General features: G+C 39.7%; 2 protein-coding genes across 4 annotated transcripts in view; one reads left to right on the top strand and one right to left on the bottom strand.

Moving 5' to 3' along the window:
• LOC140732209 (transcription termination factor 1, mitochondrial) overlaps window positions 1–5,544 on the bottom strand; it is a 20,919-nt gene extending 15,375 nt beyond the window's left edge. Inside the window, exon 1 of one of the 2 annotated variants that reach the window (XM_073054497.1) lies at window positions 5,345–5,544. The gene's annotated coding sequence lies outside the window, so the exon portion shown is untranslated. Of the gene's footprint in view, window positions 1–4,979; window positions 5,044–5,344 lie in introns of those variants that run through there. The other variant, XM_073054498.1, reaches the window with a different exon arrangement.
• On the top strand, window positions 5,094–21,804 carry LOC140732208 (uncharacterized). 2 transcript variants are annotated; one of them, XM_073054490.1, is made up of 7 exons: window positions 5,094–5,214; window positions 5,501–5,688; window positions 6,613–8,133; window positions 8,766–8,964; window positions 15,756–15,917; window positions 16,799–16,919; window positions 21,214–21,804. In XM_073054490.1, the coding sequence occupies exons 3-7, from the start codon at window positions 6,685–6,687 to the stop codon at window positions 21,392–21,394; spliced, it is 2,112 nt and encodes a 703-aa protein (XP_072910591.1). In that variant the 5' UTR covers window positions 5,094–5,214; window positions 5,501–5,688; window positions 6,613–6,684; the 3' UTR covers window positions 21,395–21,804. The 2 variants fall into 2 exon arrangements, with proteins under 2 accessions (XP_072910591.1, XP_072910592.1); XM_073054491.1 differs by lacking the exon at window positions 15,756–15,917.

Raw genomic sequence — 21,804 nt, 5'->3', positions numbered from 1 at the left:
CAATAATCAGTGGGGATATTGCATTTCTTAAAAGAGTCTTTGAATACAGCCTTGAATATTTTCCATTGCCATCCTGCTATTCTCTTCCCTCAGAATTGAGCTTCAGAAATCCAATATCATGCAAACAATATGGCTTGTCTGATATATCTGTTACTGGGGTTTCATTGTTGAGGATGTTGCTTTGGGAAAACATATTTAACCATTCGGTGAATTTTTAGTATTTTCTGGCTGGCACATACTGAGGAAGAGGTATTCCAAGATCTAATCTGAGTTCTGGCACTAAACTCATACTATTATCATGTAACAATTATCGCTGCCCTCTGTTACCACTTCGTAACGTACCAGCAGCAAGAGATGACAAATTGAGTTGGGTGTTAATATTAAAACCACTATACTTATTAACATCTATTCAAAAGTATAGTAAATAACATAAACTACTTTCTTAAACAGAAGTTAACAGTGTTATGTGTCGATAGCTCCCAAACAGTCAAACTTAGAACCTGTTCTTAACAAATCTTACTCAAGCACAGTCTTAAAGTGGCAGTTCAGAGAGTCCCAGTAATTCACGAAATAGGTGAGAGGAGAGACTTGTGAATTCACAATGCAACAACGAGGCAATCATGACAAATTCCAAAGATTCCACAGCTAGCAAACAAAGAAACTGTCACTGAAGATCCCAGCCGAGGAATACAGTTCCGAAGACCACGACGAGCGATTTCACAAAGTGACTGTCACGAAATCCACACCCATGGATCATACGAAGAACAGACACGTCTCCACAATGTACAGTGTGCCTCTGATTAACCCAATCCTTTGGGTTTGGGTAAGCATTAGACTTCACCCTTCTCGACTGTGAGCTGTTCCCAGATAGCTGGAAGCCTGCAGTCTTCACTCTCTCTCTCATTCCTTCGACTCTCCTCAACACTTTGACCACATTTCTTTTATACCGTCGGCATACGTCATAAGGTAACGCTCACAGAAACGAAACTGGGAACATGTGACGCCTCTTATACGCTTCTGAGTCCTGGATATCTTCAACCTGGATATATTTCAAGGCACTAGAAAAAAAAATCACCAACACTGCCTCCTTAGATTAGTGGATATAGTATATTACCAGTGATCTCCAGGTAGGCAAGTCCCAGTTTGGAGGTCTATACAGATGGGAGTCACAGGGGTCAGTGATTCCCCCCCACCCCCAAGGTCATCAGTATTGGGGGACAACGTGAGTGTGGATGTCAAGGCCCAAAGGTCAAAGCCATGATCAGCGACCCCTTGGAATGCCACCTGAGGGTCAAACCTGTGATCGACGAACCCTTGGAGAGTTATCATGCTTTCCCTGTAACAGAATGGGTTTTCTCTGGCTGCCAAGAAATTGCAGTATGTGTGTTAATTGGAGACTCAGGGAGTAAACTGGGAGAGGAAAAAAAACGGGTGACAACAAGCTTTCACTTCCAGTTGGAGCTCACTGCCTTCCGCGCACGATTTGACCATCAAAACATGGAAAAATCATAATGCACTCCCACAGTCCCTAATGATCATGTGATTTCTGTCTCTGAAGCCAACGTGCCGGCAGCCTTCAGGAGGGAGAACCCACATAAAGCATCCAGCCCATATGGAGTACCTGGTAAAGTACTAAAGACCTGCGCTGATCAACTGGCTGGAGTGTTCACTGACGTCTTTAACCTCTCACTTCGACAGTCTGAGGTTCCCACCTGCTTCAAGCAGGCTTCAATCATACCAGCGCCTAAGAAGAGTGTGGTTACCTACCTCAATGACTGTCATCCAGTAGCACTTACATCTACAGTGGTGAAGTGTTTTGAGAGGTTGATGATGAAACATATCAATACCCGCCCAAGAAGCAACTTGCATCCGCTACAATATGCCAATCAGAGCAATAGGTCCATAGCAGATGCCATCTCATTGGCTCTTCACCCAACCCTGGAGTAATGTTCCCTCTAATTTGTAATTTAAACTGTGCGCTGTTTAAATTCTTTTGTGTGCTCGTTGCAAAAGATTTGGGCATGCTCACCTTAGAGGGAACATTGCTTTGGAACATCTGGACAACAAAGATGCACACATCAAGACTACAGCTTGGCGTTCAATGCCATCATCCCCTCAAAACTAATCAATAAGCCTCAGTACCCCTTGTTCAATTGGATCCTCGATCTCCTCACTTGTAGACCCCAGTTATTTCAGATTGGCAACAGCATCTCCTCCACAATCTTCATCAGCACAGGTGAATCACAAGGCTGTGTGCTTAGCCCCCTACTCTACTCGCTTTATGACTGTGTAGCTAAGCAGAGCTCCAATGCCATATTCAAGTTTGCTGACAACTGCTGCTGTAGGCCGAATCAAAGGTGGTGACGAATTAGCATATAGAAGGGAGAGGAGAGATCTGGCTGAGTGGTGCAGTAACAATAATCTCTTACTCAATGTCAGCAAGACCAAGGAGCTGATATGGACTTCAGGAGGAGGTAACTAGAGTCCATGAACTGGTCCTCATCAGAGGATCAGATCACTTCTCATTGTTACCATCAGGAAGGAGGGCACACACTCAACAATTCAGAAACAGCTTCATCCCTTCTGCCATCCAATTTCTAAATGGACGTTGAACCCATGAACACCACCTCACCACTTCTTTTAATTTCTGTTTTTGCACTATTTATTTTAACTATTTAATATACATATATAGTTACAGTAATTCAGTTTTTTTCTATATTTATCATGTGTTGGTTTGTACTGCTGCTGCTATGTTGACAAATTTCACAACATATGCCAGTGATATTAAACCGATTCCAATTTTCATTCTGATTCGGAGGTGGCGAGGGTCAACAACTTTAAATTCCTCGGTGTTATTTATTTCGGAGGACCTGTCCTGGGCCCGGCAACAAAATGCAATTACAAAGAAACCACACCATTACCCCTACTTCAATAGGAGTTTGTGAAGATTCACCATGACATCTAAAACTTTGACAAACTTCTGTAGATGTGTGATGGAGTATTATTGACTGGCTACTTCATAGCCTGGTATAGACACACCAATACCCTTAAACGAAAAATCCTACAAAAAGTAATGAATACAGCCCAGACCATCACAGACAAAGCCCTCCCCACCATTGAACACATCTACATGGAGCACTATCACAGGAAAGCGTCCATTATCAAAGACCCCCACCACCCAGGGCATGTTCTCGTCTCTCTGCTGCCATCATGAAGAAGGACTCACACCACCAGGTTCATGAACTTATTACCCCTCAACCATCAGGCTCTTGGACCAAAGGGGATAACTTTACTTGATTTCACTTGCCCCTTCATTGAAATGCTCTGACAACCTATGGACTCACTTTGAAAGACTCTTCATCTCATGTTCTCAATATTTATTGCTTATTTATTTATTATTATTTCTTTTTGTATTTGCACACTGGTTGAATGCCCAAGTTGGTGAGGTCTTATCATTGATTCTATTATGGTTATTATTCTATTATGGATTTCTGAGTATGCCTGCAAGAAAATGAATCTCAGGGTTGTATATGGTGACACATATGTACTTCAAAAATAAATTTACTTTGAACTTTGAAAAAAAATGAGATTAGTGGAACAGATGTTTGAATTGAATTGACTTTACTTCTTACATCCTTCACATACATGAGTAGTAAAAACCTCTATGTTATGTCTCCATTTAATGTGCCATGTGCAATCATAGTAATTTATAATAAATAGAATAGTCAATGTAATATAGAGTACACTCAAATCAGCATGAGTTCATCAGTCTGATGGCCTGGTGGAAGAAGCTGTCTTGGAGCATGCTGGTCCTGGCTTTTATGCTGTGGTACTGCTTACCGGATGGTAGCAGCTGGAATAGATTGTGGTTGGGATGGCTTGGATCCCCAATGAGCCTATGGGCCCTTTTTACACACCTGTCCTTGTAAATGTCCTGAATCATGGGAAGTTCACAACTACAGATGAGCTGGGCTGTCCGCATCAGAGTCCTGCGATTAAGGGAGGTACAGTTCCCATACCTGGCAGTGATGCAGCCAGTCAGGATGCTCTCAGTTGTGCCCTTATAGGAAGTTCTTAGGACTTGGGGGCCCATACCAAACTTCCTCAACTGTCTGAAGTGAAAGAGGTGCTGTTGTGCCTTTTTCACCACAGCTGGTGTGTACAGACCACGTGAGGTCTTCGGTGATGTGGATACCGAGGAACTTGAAGCTGCTTAGCCTCTCAACCCCAGATCTATTGATGTCAATAGGGGTTAGCCTGTCTCCATTCCTCCTGTAATCCACAATCAGCTTCTTTGTTTTCTTGACACCACTGTGTCAGAGAGATGACTTCTTCCCTGTAGGCCTCCTCATTATTGAGATAAGGCCAATCAATGTAGTGTCATCGGCAATTTTAATTAGCAGATTGGAGCTGTGGGTGGCAATACATGGGTATACAGGGAGTAAAGGAGGGGACTCAGTATGCAGCTCTGAGGGGCTCCTGTATTGAGAATCAGAGGGGTGGAGGTGAGGGAATCCACTCTTACAACCTGCTGGCGATCTGACAGGAAGTCCAGGATCCAGCTGCACAAGGCAGGGTGAAGGCTGAGGTCTCTGAGCTTCTTGTCGAGCCTGGAGGAAATTATGGTGTTGAAAGCTGAACTGTACTCCAAGAAGCGCATTCTCACATAAGCATCTTTCTTCTCCAGATGTGAAAGGATGGTATGTAGAGCTGTGGCTATTCCGTCATCTGTCGATCAGTTGAATCGATAGGCAAATTGTAGGGGGTCCAGTTTGGGTGATAGCAAGCTGCAGATGTAATCCTTACCCTGCCTCTCAAAGCATTTGCTAATTATTGAGGTGACTGCGACAGGACGCCAGTTGTTCAGGCATGTTACCTTGGTCTCTTTTGGTACAGGGACAATGGTGGGATGTTTTGAAGCAGGAGGGCACTCTACACTGGGAGAGGGAGAGATTAAAAATGTCTGTAAACACACCTACCAGTTGTGCTGCGCACATCCTGAGTAGTCGCCCTGGGATGCCGTCCGGTCCCGCAGCCTTGCGACTGTCCGTCCACTCGTTGGAAACACCTGCGTACTTCAGCCTCAGAAATGACCAGGTTGCAGGTTGTAGCGGTGGCTTTCCTCGGAGGCTCAGAGATAGCGACATCAAACCAAGCATAGCTCATCTGGGAGAGGGGCCGCCACCACAACGTTTGGCTGTGAAGTCTGCGATGGTATGTATGCAGACCTCACAAGTCACCCGTGCTATTCGTTGTGAATCTTGACTCAATCAGCAAATAAGTGCTGAGCGATAAGGCTTTTTAACAACTGCAACAACTATTTGAAATCAAAACTAGAACTCACCTAGTATACGGTAGACATTTTAATGAGTGTTGCTGAATCTTTTAGGATTTTATAAGTAATTGACAGAAGTTCGTAGAAAAGCACTTTATTCTCTTTGGAGAGTCTAAAAAACAGAAGTATAGCCATGTGACTGTGTTTATGTACATATTGATGTAGTATAAAGGCACGAAAAGATTGGTTATGGCCGCTGTCCACCTCGATCACGAGCCTGCAGATTGCAAGGATGCCCTGACCGCGGTGAGCGCGCCGGCCGGCAGGGGAAATCTCGCGAGCGGACGGGGAACGCGGCCTGCACCAGGGAACCCGTTGCTATGGTGACCACGTCGGCTGGGGGAGCGGAGGAGGTGAGTGCAATGGTTCTGGGCCGCCCGCTCCTCACTAACCCAACATCAACAGGCATCTACCTATTATTGCCCCCATCTTCAGTGCCAGTCTGAATGAGAAGTGAGCACATCTTTAACGGAGGACGAAATGTGAAGGCGGGCAGGAGAATGTTACCGCTGTTACAAGACCTTGAAAGGGAGAGAGAACTTTCCATTCACTGGTAGATTTTGAAGAGCGTGGGCTGATACGAGTTCAAGATCCAGGCTTGTAAAGGGCAGATTTCAGAACACGAGAATAATATTTTATCAAAATACAAAGCCAAACTACAGATACTGGAAATTTGAAATGGACGCTTTAAATTCTCAAAATACTTCAAGATAGGTAGCATCAATGGAGAATGAAGCAGTTAATGTTTCAGGTTGATTACCCATTGACAATTCTGTAGCAACTCATCTAGACAGATTCTGTTGAGATGTCAGCCTGTCTGGAAATGGATGACAGACAGGCTGACGCTCCATATCTAAGAGTCCTCCTGCAGGTCAACTTCTGGCAAACCCTGATGCTCTAGATCTGCAGCCAAAGGTCTTTAAAAAGACCAAGGTCTTTAAAATGTCTGTGATTATTATAGATGTATAAATATGGTTCACATGTTGTTTGAAATAAATAACAATTCATAACGAAGACAAAGGAAAATAACAAATGAGAATGTTATGAATGCTAATAAATCCCAGTGATTAATAATTGAGAAAGCCCTGAAGTGCACTTGGGATGCTCTTTAGTTACAAGTATTAGCCCAGCGCTAAGCATTCTTCCAGTTGAGGCTGAAAGAATTCCCAAAAGTGGCAATGAATTCAATTTAAGATTTCTTAAATTTCAAATTTAAATTCAACTAATATTATTTCATCATGTTAGTTATGATTTCTTTTCTATTTTATGTTGTCCAGTGATAAAGCAAGCAACTCAGAACAACATCAGCAAACTTGAAATTAAAATAAGTGAAGAATAATCAAGAAAAGATGGCTCAACAGATCTCCGTAGAGTCATTGGATCCACATACACTTGAGGAAGTTACAATTTTTCTATTTTCAGAGAATGATGATATACAAGTTGATAACATTGAAGTAATATCACTTAACAGAAAGAAGTTGACCTCTATTCCATCAAAGCTTTATCTTTTTAAAAATCTGAAGCTATTAGATATTAGTTACAATAGCATCACATTCATTCCACGTGAAATTGCTATACTTAAGAAAATAATATACCTTAATGTTGATGGAAATAATATTTCAAAGTTGCCTGTTGAAATTGGGCACCTCATTAAGTTAGAAACATTAAGTTTGGAGGGAAATCAACTAACTGCTTTACCAGAAACCATAGTCAGACTGAAGAATTTGCATGTTCTAAGACTAAACAATAATAGGATATTTGTTTTCCCAAGATTCATATGTCTGCTACCGCAGTTAATGGAACTTCATCTTTCAAAGAACTCACTTCAAAGCCTACCAAAGGAGATCTCCGAGTTGAAAAACTTAAAAATTCTATCACTGAATGATAATAAGTTAACATTCTTGCCATTGCAGTGTTTTGATTTGTTTGCACTCAAGAAACTAATGTTGAATGGAAATCAGCTGGCTGTTCTTTCAGAGAAAATAGTGAAACTGCAGGAACTACAGGTTCTGCAACTGAAGTATAATCAATTAAGTGAACTCCCAAATGAAATCTCTAGCTGTGAGAAAATTAAACAACTTTTACTTGATGGCAATGAGATTACTGAGTTGCCTTCAAAGATAGGCAATTTATATTATTTGACAGATTTATCTGTTAGTAATAACAAACTAAAAAATCTGCCTATTGGTTTGTCACATATCGTTAACCTTTCAGTTTTGGACATTTCCCATAATCTTGTAGAAGAAATTCCTATTGAATTCAAAAACTGTTTCAGGGTCACTAGAATAAATTTAAGCCACAACAGTTTTAAACAATTTCCAGGCGCATTATGCTTGATTTCTGGATTGCAGTACTTAAATCTTAGTTACAATTATATCTCTGAAATACTTGCAGATGTATCCTGCATTACAAACCTGGAAACTCTTGATTTAAGTGCAAATAATTTCTCAGTGTTTCCCATTCATATATGCCATCTAATGAACATGAAATATTTGGATTTGAGTAAAAATAATATTGAAAATATTCCAGCACAAATTTCTGCTTTATTTCAACTTCAGAACCTTTACCTTCAAAATAACAACTTTACTGTCTTTTCCATAAATTTATGCCAATTAGTTAATCTGAAAGTACTTAACATATCGAACAACAAAATTAAAAATCTTCCAGATGATATTTTAAAACTAGAGCAGATTATGGAGCTTAATTTTTCTAATAATTATTTTGATTTTTTTCCAATTGAAATATGTAATCTGACAACATTGAAAACACTGATAATTAGTCAACTGGATGGTTTGAAGGTAAGGATATTGCATAATAGACAATAATTAAAAATAATTGTTCAAAGAGCCTTTGATATATTGACAGTAGAGGGAGAAGCCATTTTATAAGTTTGGTGGCATCATTGAGTTCTTGGTGGAGGAGATCCAGAAAAGGAGGGATGGTCTGTTCTTCAGTACCTTTCCTTTCATTTGATTTAAATGGAATTGCAAATGTTAACTTTGCCATACAAATTTTGCATTGTAAATTGTGTGCATTTGTTGTAATTTGTTCTCTAGAGATGTTCTCAGTTACTTGAAGTCATTTGCAAAATTAGCAGTTTCATTCAAGGCATTCCTACAAAGTTTGGGCAATTGTAACTAATTTGAGGCTTACTTAAACCCAGGTATGCAGTTAAAAATGATGAATCCAGCTTAAGACATTGCATACATAGAAGTATAATGTTTTGTGGCAATGTCTTATCCAGGATTATTTTATTGTTGTTCAAAAACTTAAAGAAAACCACGTGGGAGAAATTATTCTTGTTAACACTTTGGGTGTTAACTAATCCTGACATGCATAAGTACTTTAGCATGGGATTGCTTTGGGGTAATAAAACAAAAGAAAACACAGAAATTCCTCCTTTTTCCAGTGTTATCTTTTCCTTTCCCAGATAAGAGACTTACCCGATGAGCTATGTAATTTGACAAATTTAAAAGAACTTGACATATCAAACAATGCACTGAAAGCCATTCCAGCCAGGATTGGAGAGATGAAGAACTTGGAAAAACTTGTGGCTGCATATAATAATATAACCTATCTCCCCAAATCCCTGACAGGACTTGTCAAACTTAAATGCATCAACATTCGAGGTGAGATCACTGTATAAATGCAGTGGGGTCAAATAGAAGGCAATGTACCTGTGCTATGCAGGTGGCAGTGTGGTATATGCAATTCAAGGACAATTGATTCCTTTTGAAAATAGTTTGGTTAGCCATATTACTGAGAAGTGCAGTTTAAGACTGATGATGGGCATAGCTAGCCTCCACTATTATTACATTGTAAAGCTATGATGGACCATTGAATGCAAAAATCCAGAAGTGTTGTCATTCATTCTGCACTTCCTGCACATCTACAGGAACTGCTGGATAGTGGCTTTCACCTGCACACCAGAATAAACTTAGAACAAGAATACTCTTATGAGGACTTTGGCGCTGATAAAACAGCCTGTTTCTGTGCTGTATTTTTCTATGATTCTATGACTTTGGGTATTTTGAACTACTTTCACTTTTTTAATAATGCTATAAACAAGATGCTTTGTTAAAAAAGAAAATCCACACCACAGAGATTTCTAAATCATTAAGGGCACTATTCCGAGGAGAGCAGCAAGTTACATAATTTAATTGTCAACTGAAATTCAAGCCATTCTCTGCATTTGAGAGGAAGCAGTGATGGACTGAAGACTCTGGTGTCAGGAATAATTCTCTATAGTCATAGTCATACAGCCCAACTTTCAGCCCATCTGTTCCAATATTAACCAAAATTGTCATTGAAGCTAGTTCAGTTTGCCTGCATTTGGCCCTAGTCTAATCTTTTCTATTCATGTACCTGTCCCTAGTGCTTTTTAAATGTGGTCAATGTACCTTTTGTTGAGAACAATTATGGTCATGGAAAGACGATGAACACCCACATCATACGATATGGCACAAAATGAACAATGTAGCTGCCTCAATCACTTCCTCTGGCAGCTCTTTCCATATACTCTTTGTGCTAAAAAGTTGCCCCTCAGTTTCCTATTAAATATCTTCCCTTTCACCTTAAACCTATTCTCTCTAGTTCTTGATTCCCCAGTCCTGGGGGAAAGGTGCGTGCATTTACTCTATGAATGTCTCTCATAATTTTATACATCTCTATAAGATCATCATTCATTCTCCTGCATTCGAGTGAAAGATGTCCCAAACATCTCAAGCTCTCTCCATAACTTAGTCCTTTGAGTCCTGCAACATCATCATAAATCTCCTCAGAACTCTTTTCTAAAGCAGGGCTATCAAAACAACACAATATTCCAAATGTTGCCTCACCAACATATACAATTGCAACATCATATCCCAACCTTTGTACTCAAATGCCCTGACTGATAAAGACCACCCTGCTAAAAGCCTACTTCACTACCCTGTTTACCTGCAACGGTACTTTCAGAGAAACATGTATTTGTATTCCTGGCTCCCTCTGTTCAACAGCATTCCCAGGGTCATAGAGAAATTCCTACCTCATTTGTCTTCCCAAAATGCAACACCTTGCCCATCCAAATTTAATTCCATTTTCCTTTGCTTCACCAGTTTACCCAGCTGATCAAGATCCTTCTGTAAATCCTGATGGCCACCTTCACTGTCACTGAAACCATCTGTTTTAATGACACCTGCAAACATTTGTACTAATCAAGACTAAATCATTGGTATAGATGACAAACAACAATGGACCAAGCAGCAAGCCCTAGAGAACACCACTGATCATAGGCTTCCAACCCTTAAAGTAACCTTCACCATCTTGCTTCCTACCGTCAAGAAAATTCTGTATCCAATTAGCTAGCTCACTTTGGATCCATGTACTCTAACTTTCCATTGCAGCCTACCATGTGAAACCTGATCAAAGGCCTTACTGAACTCCATAAGACATAGGAGCAGAATTTGGCCATTCAGCCCATTGAGTCTGCCATTTGATCACTGATTTATTTTGCCCCTCAACCACATTCTCCTGCCTTATCCCTGTAACCTTTGATATCCTTGCCCATCAAAAACCTATTCATCTCCACTTTAAATATCCCCATTAACTTGACCTACATACCTTTGCTGCCTGTAGCGATGAATTCCACAAATTTATCTGGCGTAAGAAATTCCAACTTAACTCTGTTCTAAAAGGAGGTCCTCTTACTCTGAGGCTCTGCCCTTTGGCCCAAGGTCTCTTCCACTATTGGAAACACCCATTCCATGTCCACTCTATCTAGGCCTTTCAATGTTTGGTAGGTTTCAATAAGATCCCTAATCATTCTTCTAAACTCATGTGAATACAGGTCCAGAGCCATCAAACAATGCTCATACATTAATTGTTTCATTCCCAGGATCATTCTCGTAAACCTCTTCTGAATCCTCTCCAATACCAGCACATTCTTTCTTACATATGGGGCCCAAAACTGCTCACAATATTATAAATGTGATCTGATGGAATGAGCATTACATCCTTGTTTTTATATTCTAGACCTCTCAAAATGAATGTCTTTGCCTTCCTTACTACCACCTCAACCTCCAAATTAATGTATAGGGAATCCTGCACTAGAACTCTCAAAATCTTTTGTGCATCCAATTTCTGAAATCGCTCCTCCTTTAGAAAATAGTCTATGCCTTTATTCCTTCTACCAAAGTACATGACCATATACTTCCCTTCACTATTCCATCTGCCACTTTGCTCATTGTCCTAATATGTCTGTCCTTCTGCAGACTCCCTGCTTCCTCAGCATTACCTGCCCTTTGCCTATCTCTGTATCATCTGCAAACTTAGCCACAAACACATCAATTCCATCATCCAGATCATTAACAGATAACAAACCCTAGTGGTATACCACTAGTAAGTAGCAGCCAACCAGAAAATTCCCCCTTCCACTGTTTGCCTTCTATTAGTCAGCCAAACATCTGTCAATAGCAGGTCGGGCAGCATCTGTTGAAAGCAGCAGTCAACGTTTCGGGCTGAGACCCTTCGTCGGGACGTAAGGGTCTCGGCCCGAAACGTTGACTGCTCCTTTCAACGGATGCTGCCCGACCTGCTGAGTTCATCCAGCTTGTTTGTACATGTGTATTTGACCACAGCAGCTGTAGTGTACTTTGTGTTTAAACTTCTGTCTATGCTAGTATTTTTCTTGAAATACCATGGGTTCTTGTTTAGCAGCCTCATGTGCAGCATCTTGTCAAAGGCCTTTTGAAAATCCAAGTAAACATCCATTTTATCTAAGCTGCCTGTTATTTCCTCAAAGAATTACAACAGATTTGTCAGGTTAGATTTCCCCTTATGAAAACCATGCTGGTTTTATGCTCTGCCTCCAAGTATCCCAAAACTTCATCCTTAACAATGGACTCTAACATCTTGTCAACCACTGAAGTCAGACTAACTGTCTTATAATTTTGTGTATTTTGTTTCATTCCCTTCTTAAAAAGTGGAGTGACATTTGTGATTTGCTAGTTCTCTGGAATCATTCCAGAATCTAGTAATTCTTGGAAGATCACTACTAATGCCTCCACAATCTATTCAGCTACCTCTTTCAGATCTCTGGGGTGTGGTCCATCTGGTCCAGGTGACTTATCTTCCAGCTTCCCAAGCACCTTCTCTTTAGTAATAGCAACATCACACCATCTGCCCCCCGAAACTCTTGAATTTCTGACATTCTGCTAGTCTCCAATAGTAAAGACTGACACAAAATACTTATTAAGATTGTCCACCATTTCTTTGTCCTCTATTACTATGTCTCAAGCATCACTTTCCAGTGACCTGATGACCCCTATTGCCTCTCTTTTACTCTTTATATAGTGTACCTAAAAAATCTTTTTGGTACCCTTCCTTTATTATCGGCAAGCTTACCTTCATATTTTGTTTCTTCTCTCCTTGTTGACTTTTTAGTTGCCTTCTATTGTCTTTTAAAAACTTCCCAATCTTCTCCCTTCCCATTAATTTTTGCTATATTGTATGCCCTCTACAGAAATTGCGATGCACCACCTTCCTTACCACCTCTCAAGGCCCCAATTTCATTTGTAAGTCTGTCAGGGTCATCTACTGCATCCAATGCAGCCTCTTCTACATCAGTGTGACCTGACATAGATTGGGGGACTGCTTTGTCGAGCACCTTTGCTCTATCTGCAACAACAATGGGATTTCAATTCTATTTCAATTCAACTTTCCATTACATGTCATCTATGGCCACCTCGCTGCCATGATGAGGCCACACTAAGGCTGAAAAAGCAACAACCTCATATTCTGTCTGAATAGCCTCCAACCTGATGGCATGCATTCCTATTTCTCAAAGTTCCAGTAATTTCTTCCCCTTCCCCTTCTCTCTTTTTCAATTCTCCATTCTGGTTCCTTCTCACTCATTCTTTTCTCGTCACCAGCCATCTTGTATCTGGTGCCCCTCCTCCTTCCCTTTCTTCCATGGTCCACTGTTCTTCTTCAGTCCTTCATTACTAACATGGTTAGAGCATTGGCTGATCGGTAGGAGGTAGCGAATGGGAATAAAAGGATCTTTGTCTGGTTAACTGCTAGTGACTAGTGGTGTTCTGCAGGGATGAATGTTGGGACCGCTTGTTTTAATGTTGTATATCAATGATTTAGATGATGGACTAGATGGCTTTGTTGCCAAGTTTGCAGATGATATGAAGATTGGTGGAGGGGTAGGTAGTGTTAAGGAAACAGGTAGGCTGCAGAAGGACTTAGACAGATTAGGAGAATGGGCAAAAAAGTGGCAAATGAAATACAATGCTGGAAAATGCATGGTCATGTACTTTGGTAGTAAAAATAAATGTGCAGACTATTTTCTAAATGGGGAGAAAATCCAAAAATCTGAGACGCAAAGGGACTTGGGAGTCCTTGTGAAGAACACCCTGAAGGTTAACTTGCAGGTTGAGTCAGTGGTGAGGAAGACAAATGCAATGTTAGCATTCATTTCAAGGGGTCTTAAATCCCTGAGCAGGGATGTAATGCTGAGGCTTTATAAGGCACTAATGAGGCCTCACCTTGAGTATTGTGAACAGTTTTGGGCTTCTCATCTAAGAAAAGATGTGTTGGCATTGGAAAGAGTTCAGAGGCAGTTCACAAGGATGATTTCGGGAATGAAAGGGTTATCATTTGAGGAACATTTGATGGTTCTGCGTCTGTACTCCCTGGAATTTAGAAGGATGAGGGGGGATCTCATGGAAACCTTTCAAACGTTGAATGGCCAGGACAGAGAAGATGGGGAAAGGATGTTTCCCATGGTGGGGGTCAAGGACAAGAGGGCACAGCCTCACAATAGAGGGGTGTCCATTTAAAACAGAGTTGCAGAGAAATTTCTTTAGCCAGAGGTTGGTGAATTTGTGGAATTTGTTACCACAGGCAGCTGTGGAGGCCAGGTCGTTGGGTGTATTGAAGGCAGAGATTGATAGGTTCTTGATTAAACATGGTATCAAATGTTACGGGAAGAAAGCCAGGGAATGGGGTTGAGGAGGGGAAAATAGGATCAGCCATGATTGAATGACGGAGCAGTCTTGATGGGTCAAATGGCCTAATTCTGCTCCTATGTCTTAAGGTCTTATTCACCTCTTCTGCCTATCACTTCCCAACTTCTTGCTTCATCCTCCTCCCCAACCCACCCACTTTCTCTCCTACCTGGTTTCACCTATCACCTGCCAACTTGTACTCCTTACCCTTCCTCATCTTCCTATCCTTACTTTCCAATCCTGATGAAGGGTCTTAGCCCAAGACATTTCATTTCATTCTGTTCATTTGATGCTGCCTGACCTCTGAGTTCTTCCACCACTTTGTGTGCGTTGTTGAAGATTTCCATCATCTGCAAAACCTCTTGTGTTTTTGCCCTCTCTTTTACTTTAATGCTGTCTTTGACTCCCTCATCAGCCACAGTTGCCTCATCCTCCCTTTAGAATGTGTCTTCTTCTTTGGGATGAACAGTTTAAGCAGAGCAGCCAGGGGAACTGAGGCTTTTGCTCAAGAGACTTCAATGAGAAGAGCCGAAGTCCTGGAGGCCACTTTTGGAGTAGCCATCATCTGAGTCAGCTAGTATAGACATCTGAGTTCTAAGGCTTTTGTCTCTCAAGATAGAATCTATAAATTGCAAGGAATCCACATGATGGCATGCTGAGCTGTTAATAATTGCTAGAAGATATGCAGAATTAATGCTGATGTTACCACTTCAGTGGTAAATTAGGAGCTTTTAAAGGCACTAAACCTTAAAGAAGAGAAGAAAATTAATTTGTGTCAAACATATAGCTACAATAATTGTGGATATGAATCATTCTCTTATGGTGCTACAATTCTTTTGAATCACAATATTCTTCTTAAGCCCTTTTCCATCAAGTACCAAATATTTAGTGGGAATCCATATATGGTAACAATTGATAAGATCAGAAAAATATGTGTAATCTTGAAAGCTGTGTACAGGAAATTCTATTCAAATACAAGCATTTGGGTTAAAATTGCTCATCTAATATTTCCCAGCATGATATAGCATGATAAATACATATATTAAGTTTGGGTACATTTTAATAGTTGATACACGACCCGTTTATGAGAAAGAAGCTGCATTGTATATAAAGAACAATGGTCACATCAAGTCCTTTAAAATTTAACTTGCATCTCTACACCTGTTGCAGGCAAAATCTTTTTGTTCCTGTTCAAAATTTACCTTGTATTCCCTAATAAAAAAAAGTACTTAAGTGGTTCCATGCTGCTCTTTGCATATGCTTACCATCCTGGAATTAGCTATTACTCGGTAAAATTTGCCTCACTTTCTGATGATTACAGCATAATATTCTCAAATAATGAAACCTTTTAGTGTGTTTACTATTATTCATTAAAGTAGGCAGACACCATTTTTATGTGTGAAAATGCTTCTTTTATCTTACCGTAGGAAATAAATTATCAGCACTTCCAAGTGATTTTGGACAGCTACGGTCTTTAGAAGAGATAGACTTGAAGGAAAATCTGCTAGTAAGACCTCCAAAGCTGGTTTGTGAAGGGGGGAAACACATTGAAATAGAGCAGTATTTGAAATATGCATATGCCAAGGACAGTAAGTATATAATGTTGAATAACGTATCAAGCAACAGTCTTTATCTGGTGATTAGTAATAGTGCAAAACCTAATTTTGTGACTAAGGTTCGGAGGTTCTTTAATTAAATCGGTATCATGTTAATTCTAAATCCCACTCTGAACTAACTTTGCAATATCTCCTGAATAAGGCCCAGTGTAAGCTTCAGGAATAACACCTTATCATCTACTCTGGGGCACTTTATAGCTTTCCAGGCTCAATAGTGAGTTCTCCAACTTTAGATAACTCACTTAATGTTTCTGCCTTGGAGTTGATCATTTGTATGTGATATTGGCTCAAATGTTTTCTCTGTACTTGATGCACCATCAATAACTCACTCTGAGACGTAAGAAGCGAGATATCGGCTTTTATTGACTGGAAGAATGAACAACACTACATCCTGGAGAATGAGGCCGGGCATCAGGCCTCAATCGCCTTTATACAGGGGTCTGTGGGAGGAGCCACAGAAGCAGTCAGCAGGGGTCTGTGGGAGGAGCCATAGGAGCAGTCCAGACAGGTATATGTAGTTCACCACAGTACTAATACAGCCTGATGTGTTGGGCATGCCCCAAGGTCCTCCCATTAGCAAAGAATAACACAGACCAAGAAGTGTAATCATCCTCTAACTGATCTCACTAACCTATTTTATCTGATCAAACCCTATCACAGAAATTTCCAGATAATCATCTTCCTACCAGCACCTTCTCTGTAACTTAATCTACTAGTTTATCTTTTTCTCAGTTTTGACAAAGGGTTTCCAACCTGAAATGCTTAATTCTCAATTTGCAACAGATGCTGCCTGACCTGCTGGGTGTTCCTAGTAATAACTGTCTTACTTTATTTTCTTAACTCCTTTAATTTAGAAAACTTTCTGGAGAAAACTTTACAATTAATACCCAAAAACATCCCTGCTGAAGATTTTGAACATTTCTGTAAAAAGCTTCATCTACCTTCCAGTGATATTACTTCTCTTGGAAAATTAAGGTTTGTGCTTTTAACTTTCTAAAAAAAAATTGGCACTATATGGGAAAATTCTGATGGCACATTAGATTTGTGTTTTGAGCATTAGATTTAGGAGGAAATTAGAATATAGAATAGTACAGCACTGGACAGGTAATTCAACCCATGATATTGTGCCAATATTGATGACAATTTATACTAAATGTACTCCTCTTGTGTATCATCCCTACTTCTCTGTTCCCTTCATAGTCATGTGCTGTCTAAAAGCATCTTAAACACTACCAAATTGCCTGCTTCCAATGCAATCCCTGATGATATATTCTAGGCACCTACCATTCTCTCTATAAAAAAACTCACTTTTAAACCATTCCTGTACTCTATTGTTTGATGTTTCTTTCATGGGGAATTATTCTGTCTATTCTAGCTATGGTTCTCATAATTAAAAACAAAACTCTTTCAGGTCTCCTGTCAGCCTCTAACACTCAAGGGAGAACAACCCAAGTTTGTCATTTTGACCAACCTTTCTTTATAGCTCTCATCCCTAATCCAGGCAGCATCCTGGTAAAGAATTGCATGCAATACCCCAAGTGCACATTGACTAAACTTTTATATAGCTGTAGTATGAATTCCCTTACCGGTTTATCTACTTGTGTAGCCACCTTCAATAAAGTCCCTCTGTACCTAAATGCTATTAAGGTGTCTACCATTAACTGTATACTTTCCCATTTCATTTGACCTCTTTAAGTGCTACACCTCACACTTGATCAGATTAAACTCCATCTGCCACTTCTCTGCCCATATCGGTAACCGATTTATATCCCATTGTATTCTTTGACAGTCATTTACGCTGTTCACACTCCACCATTTTTGGTGTCATCAGCAGACTTGCTAATCTACCCATCTACATTTTCATCCAAATCATTAATATATATCACAAACAAAAGAAGTCCTAGCACTGATACTTGCAAAACACCACTGGTTTCAAAGGTACATTTAATGTCAGAGAAATGTATACAATATACATCCTGAAATACTCTTTCTCCACAGCCATCCACGAAAGCAGAGGAGTGCCCCCAAAGAATGAATGACAGTTAAATGTTAGAACCCCAAAGCACCCCCAGCTCCCTCCTCCTGTGTGTAAGTAGCAGCAAAGCAACAACCCCCCCCCCCCCCCCCACCTCCCCGAACAGCAGAAAAAGGATCGGCACCCACCACCGAGCACTTGTGTGTAGCAAAGCATCAATAAAACACAGACTTGCAGTATCCCAAAGACTATTTGTTCACCCGGTAGTTCGACATACCACAAGCTCTCTCTCTCTCCCTAATAAGGGAGAAAGAGGTGTTTCCATTTCACAGCAGAGGGGAGGCATAACAAACAGCTCGCTGGTTTATGATGTTAGAAGTCTGTTGCATCGCTTTTTCTGAGCTCTGTGCTCAAAGAACTCGGGTCTCTGGGCACACAGCCAAAGATCTTCCATCTCCCACAACACCCCAGATTCCTGCAGAGACACCGACCCTCGGTCTACCTGTCTCCAGAGCCACGAGATCCTGGAACTCCGAAGGCGAGCTAATCTCTTAGGCCGTATCCTTGGCATGTCGAATAACAGCCAGTCGTGAGACCCCAAGAGCGATCCCATTCCCACAAGGAACTGAAGTCAGCATGTAACTCCAGGTCGGGGTCTTCAAAAGAACCTGAAAGGTAAAATAGAGATATCAAAGATGGAAATAGAGCTGTGTCCAAAGATGCAAGCAAAGGAGTTGCCATTAGGCGCCATTGTCTCCTCCTCACTTGGCTAAGGACCTTTAGCCAAAATAACAACCTTCTACCCCCACTTCCATCTTCTATGGGCAGGCTAGTTCTGAATGCATATACATTTTTATCTTCTGAATCAACCAAACATGAGAGACTTTATCAAATGCCTTATTAAAGACCATGTAGGTAGTGTCCACTGTCTTACCTTTAACAACTAGCTCCTTTGACATCACCTGAAAAGCCTTCATATTTGTAAGACATTACCTACCCTGCACAATCCCATGCTAAATGCTCCTAAGCCTTACTTTTTGAAGTGTGCCTAAATTCTATCCCTCAGTATCCTCTCCCTATAGCCACTGACATGAAGCTCAGTGGTCTACAATTACCTGGATTATCCTTATTTCCCTTCTTAACAACATTTTCTATTCAATAATCCTCTGAGACTTTGCCTGGTGGTATTGAGGACACTAAGATACTTGTCAAAGCCCCAGAATCTCCTCACTTGCTTCTTTAATAGTCTGGGATATTTGCCATCAGGCCCTGGGGACTTATCCATTTTAATGCTTTTCAGAATAACTTCCTCCTTAATCCCAAACTGTCACAGCACATTAGCATGTCCCAGTCTGCCTTCGCTATCCTCCAATTCCTCCTCCTTGATAAATATTAACACAAAGTACTCCATTTAATAACACTGTCACTTGTTCTGACTCCAAGCTGAAATTGTCTCCTTTATCCTTGAGAGGTCCTAGCTTGTCCTTAGTTACCCTCTTTTTTTACTATAGGTATAAAATGACTTGAAGTTTTCCTTGATCCTTCTTGGTAAGGACATTTCATGGCCTTCTTTGGACTTCCTTATTACCTGCTTGAGCACTTTACTGCTATCTTTACATTCTGCAAGAGTTCAATCTGAGCTATATGTATGCTTCCTTTTCCTTCCTGACTAAATTTAGAATCTCTTGGGCCATCCAAGATTTCTTTACTTTGCCATCTTAGTCTTTACTCCATACTGATACTGAACTTCCATATATCATACATGGACTTTTCCAACAGCAGTTACTCCCAATCACCGCTCCTTAGATCCTATCTTACCTTGTCATAACTGGAATTTACCAAGGAGGAAGAATTGGAGGATAGCAAAGGCAGAATGGGGTATATGGATTATATGTAGACCGATGGGATTGGATTAATTTAGCACATGGTTACACAGACATTGTGGGCTGTACTGCTCTATTTATATTTTATGTATAATATATAAAGGGCTGAGAGGAAAATGGATCAGCCATGATGAAATGGCAGGGCAGACTTGATGGGCCAAATGGCCTAATTCTGCTCATCTTCTTAAGGTCTGATACCATGTATTCTATCTCCACACAGAGTCTACCATTTTAACCACTGATAACCCTAATGTACCTGTATTCCTATTTTTTAATACTTCACTTCTAATACATCTTTTGGATTTTCCTTCTTTTAACTGATATCATTTTAAGCCATTTGTTACCCTTACTAATTTTCTTTACAACCTCACTTTTACACTCTGTATTCCTCCAGGCTTTTGCAGTATTGGTATTTGTTGCATAACATAAGCTTTAATTTTTTTACTTTATCTTGCTGTGTATATACCTTCCCATCCAAGCCACCCTTGACCTGAACCTTCGCTATTTCCACCATGGATGATTTTCATTGTTCTGATATTTATTTACTTTCAAATACCTTTTTCCAATTCAAAAGGCGTAATAAATTTCCAAATAAAATTCTGTACATCAACTGAAAATACTAGGGATTCAATGTAAACTTTAGAAATGGGTAAGAAATTAAATAAATTACTTTGGGGTTATATCAATATGGGAATACTGAATGTTCATTTTTTAAGATTTGTATAAATTGTCTGGATGTAAAGTTGTCATATTTATCTTTAATGCCAAACTTAAGGATAGTAAAGTTGTAGCAGCAATTCATGAATTACAACTGAATTTAAGAGAGAATGTTATTGACTAAAAAAAGTTGTGTATTTAAAATAGCAAAATAGCAAAGTACCTTACAATGAAAGAAACAGGCAGTGTACCCCTTGATTGATGAAAAAAATAGCAAAAGCTGGAACTAACAGACATGGAATTGTACAAGTTCAAAGTTGTGCCAAATTGTATTGAGCAGTACTCAGATAACACCTAGATTATTGTGTCTAATTTTCATTATCAAGGAAAGGAATACCTCAAGTAAAACAAAGGCAAGGTAAAATGGCTGATCCTGAACTCTAAAGCTGCAAAAGGAAGAAGCTGTGCTTTTCAGCCTAGAACAGATGCATACAAGAGCTAGTTCATTAAAGGTGTACAACATTTTCAGTGAATGCAAAATGTAATAGGATATATGATCTGTTAAATACATATTACATAATACATAATACATTCAGTTAAATACAGTATTGATAGTAGAATAAAGAGTTGTGTATTCAAGATAAATATAGGACTGAAGTTCAGAGATTAAAGTTAACACAAAATAATATTGCTTGATTCATTGGGGAGTAGATAACTAACATTGTTGCTGAGAAGTTGTTTTCCTTTTGTTTAGGATACCATTGGAAGAGAAGATAAAGTCAGCTCTAATATGGTGGCAAGATCATCATGTGGCCACGCTAGAACCTGGTGAGGCAACAGAGGAGTTAATTCGAACACTAAATAGAGCAGACTTAAATGAACTAGCTTCTAAAGTGAGATCTTTAAAAATTTGTACACAAGCTATAAAATTATAAAATTTGTACATGTGATGATCCTGTTATTAGAAAGAATGTTATTCCTCATTATAAAATATTTCTGCAAAAAAAAGTAAAAAATAAGTCATTCTACCTGATGGATCACTCTGTGGTGAAAGCTTACATTTGAAATTAACACCTGCAACATAAATTTTATTACTTGTATTTCTTGGCCATTATGATATTGCCTTCCAAATACTGCACATATCTTTTAGATGTAAATCCAGATGTTAAAATGCAAACCTGAAATTTACATTCATATTTGTTAATGCATGAAACATGAACAACACATTGCAAAATGCATAATTCTGAAGTTTTTAAAATAAAATTGTTTGTAACAAAATAAACCAGTTGAAACTTAATGCCTGGATTATAATAAATAAAATGGTTGTAACATTAATTATGCTGCA

The sequence above is a fragment of the Hemitrygon akajei genome, chromosome 8 (genome assembly GCF_048418815.1).
Source record: "Hemitrygon akajei chromosome 8, sHemAka1.3, whole genome shotgun sequence".
In the NCBI taxonomy this organism is placed as follows: Eukaryota; Metazoa; Chordata; class Chondrichthyes; order Myliobatiformes; family Dasyatidae; genus Hemitrygon; species Hemitrygon akajei.
The sequence above is the reverse complement of the archived record's forward strand: the minus strand, read 5'-3'. Positions and strand labels throughout refer to the sequence as shown.

Excerpts from the sequence above, each read along its gene's own strand:
- LOC140732208 (XM_073054490.1), top strand. The coding sequence starts at position 6,685 with ATGGCTCAACAGATCTCCGTAGAGTCATTGGATCCACATACACTTGAG. Across the intron at positions 15,918-16,798 it reads ATATGCATATGCCAAGGACA|AAAACTTTCTGGAGAAAACT; the intron begins GTAAGTATATAA and ends CCTTTAATTTAG. Across the intron at positions 16,920-21,213 it reads ACTTCTCTTGGAAAATTAAG|GATACCATTGGAAGAGAAGA; the intron begins GTTTGTGCTTTT and ends CCTTTTGTTTAG.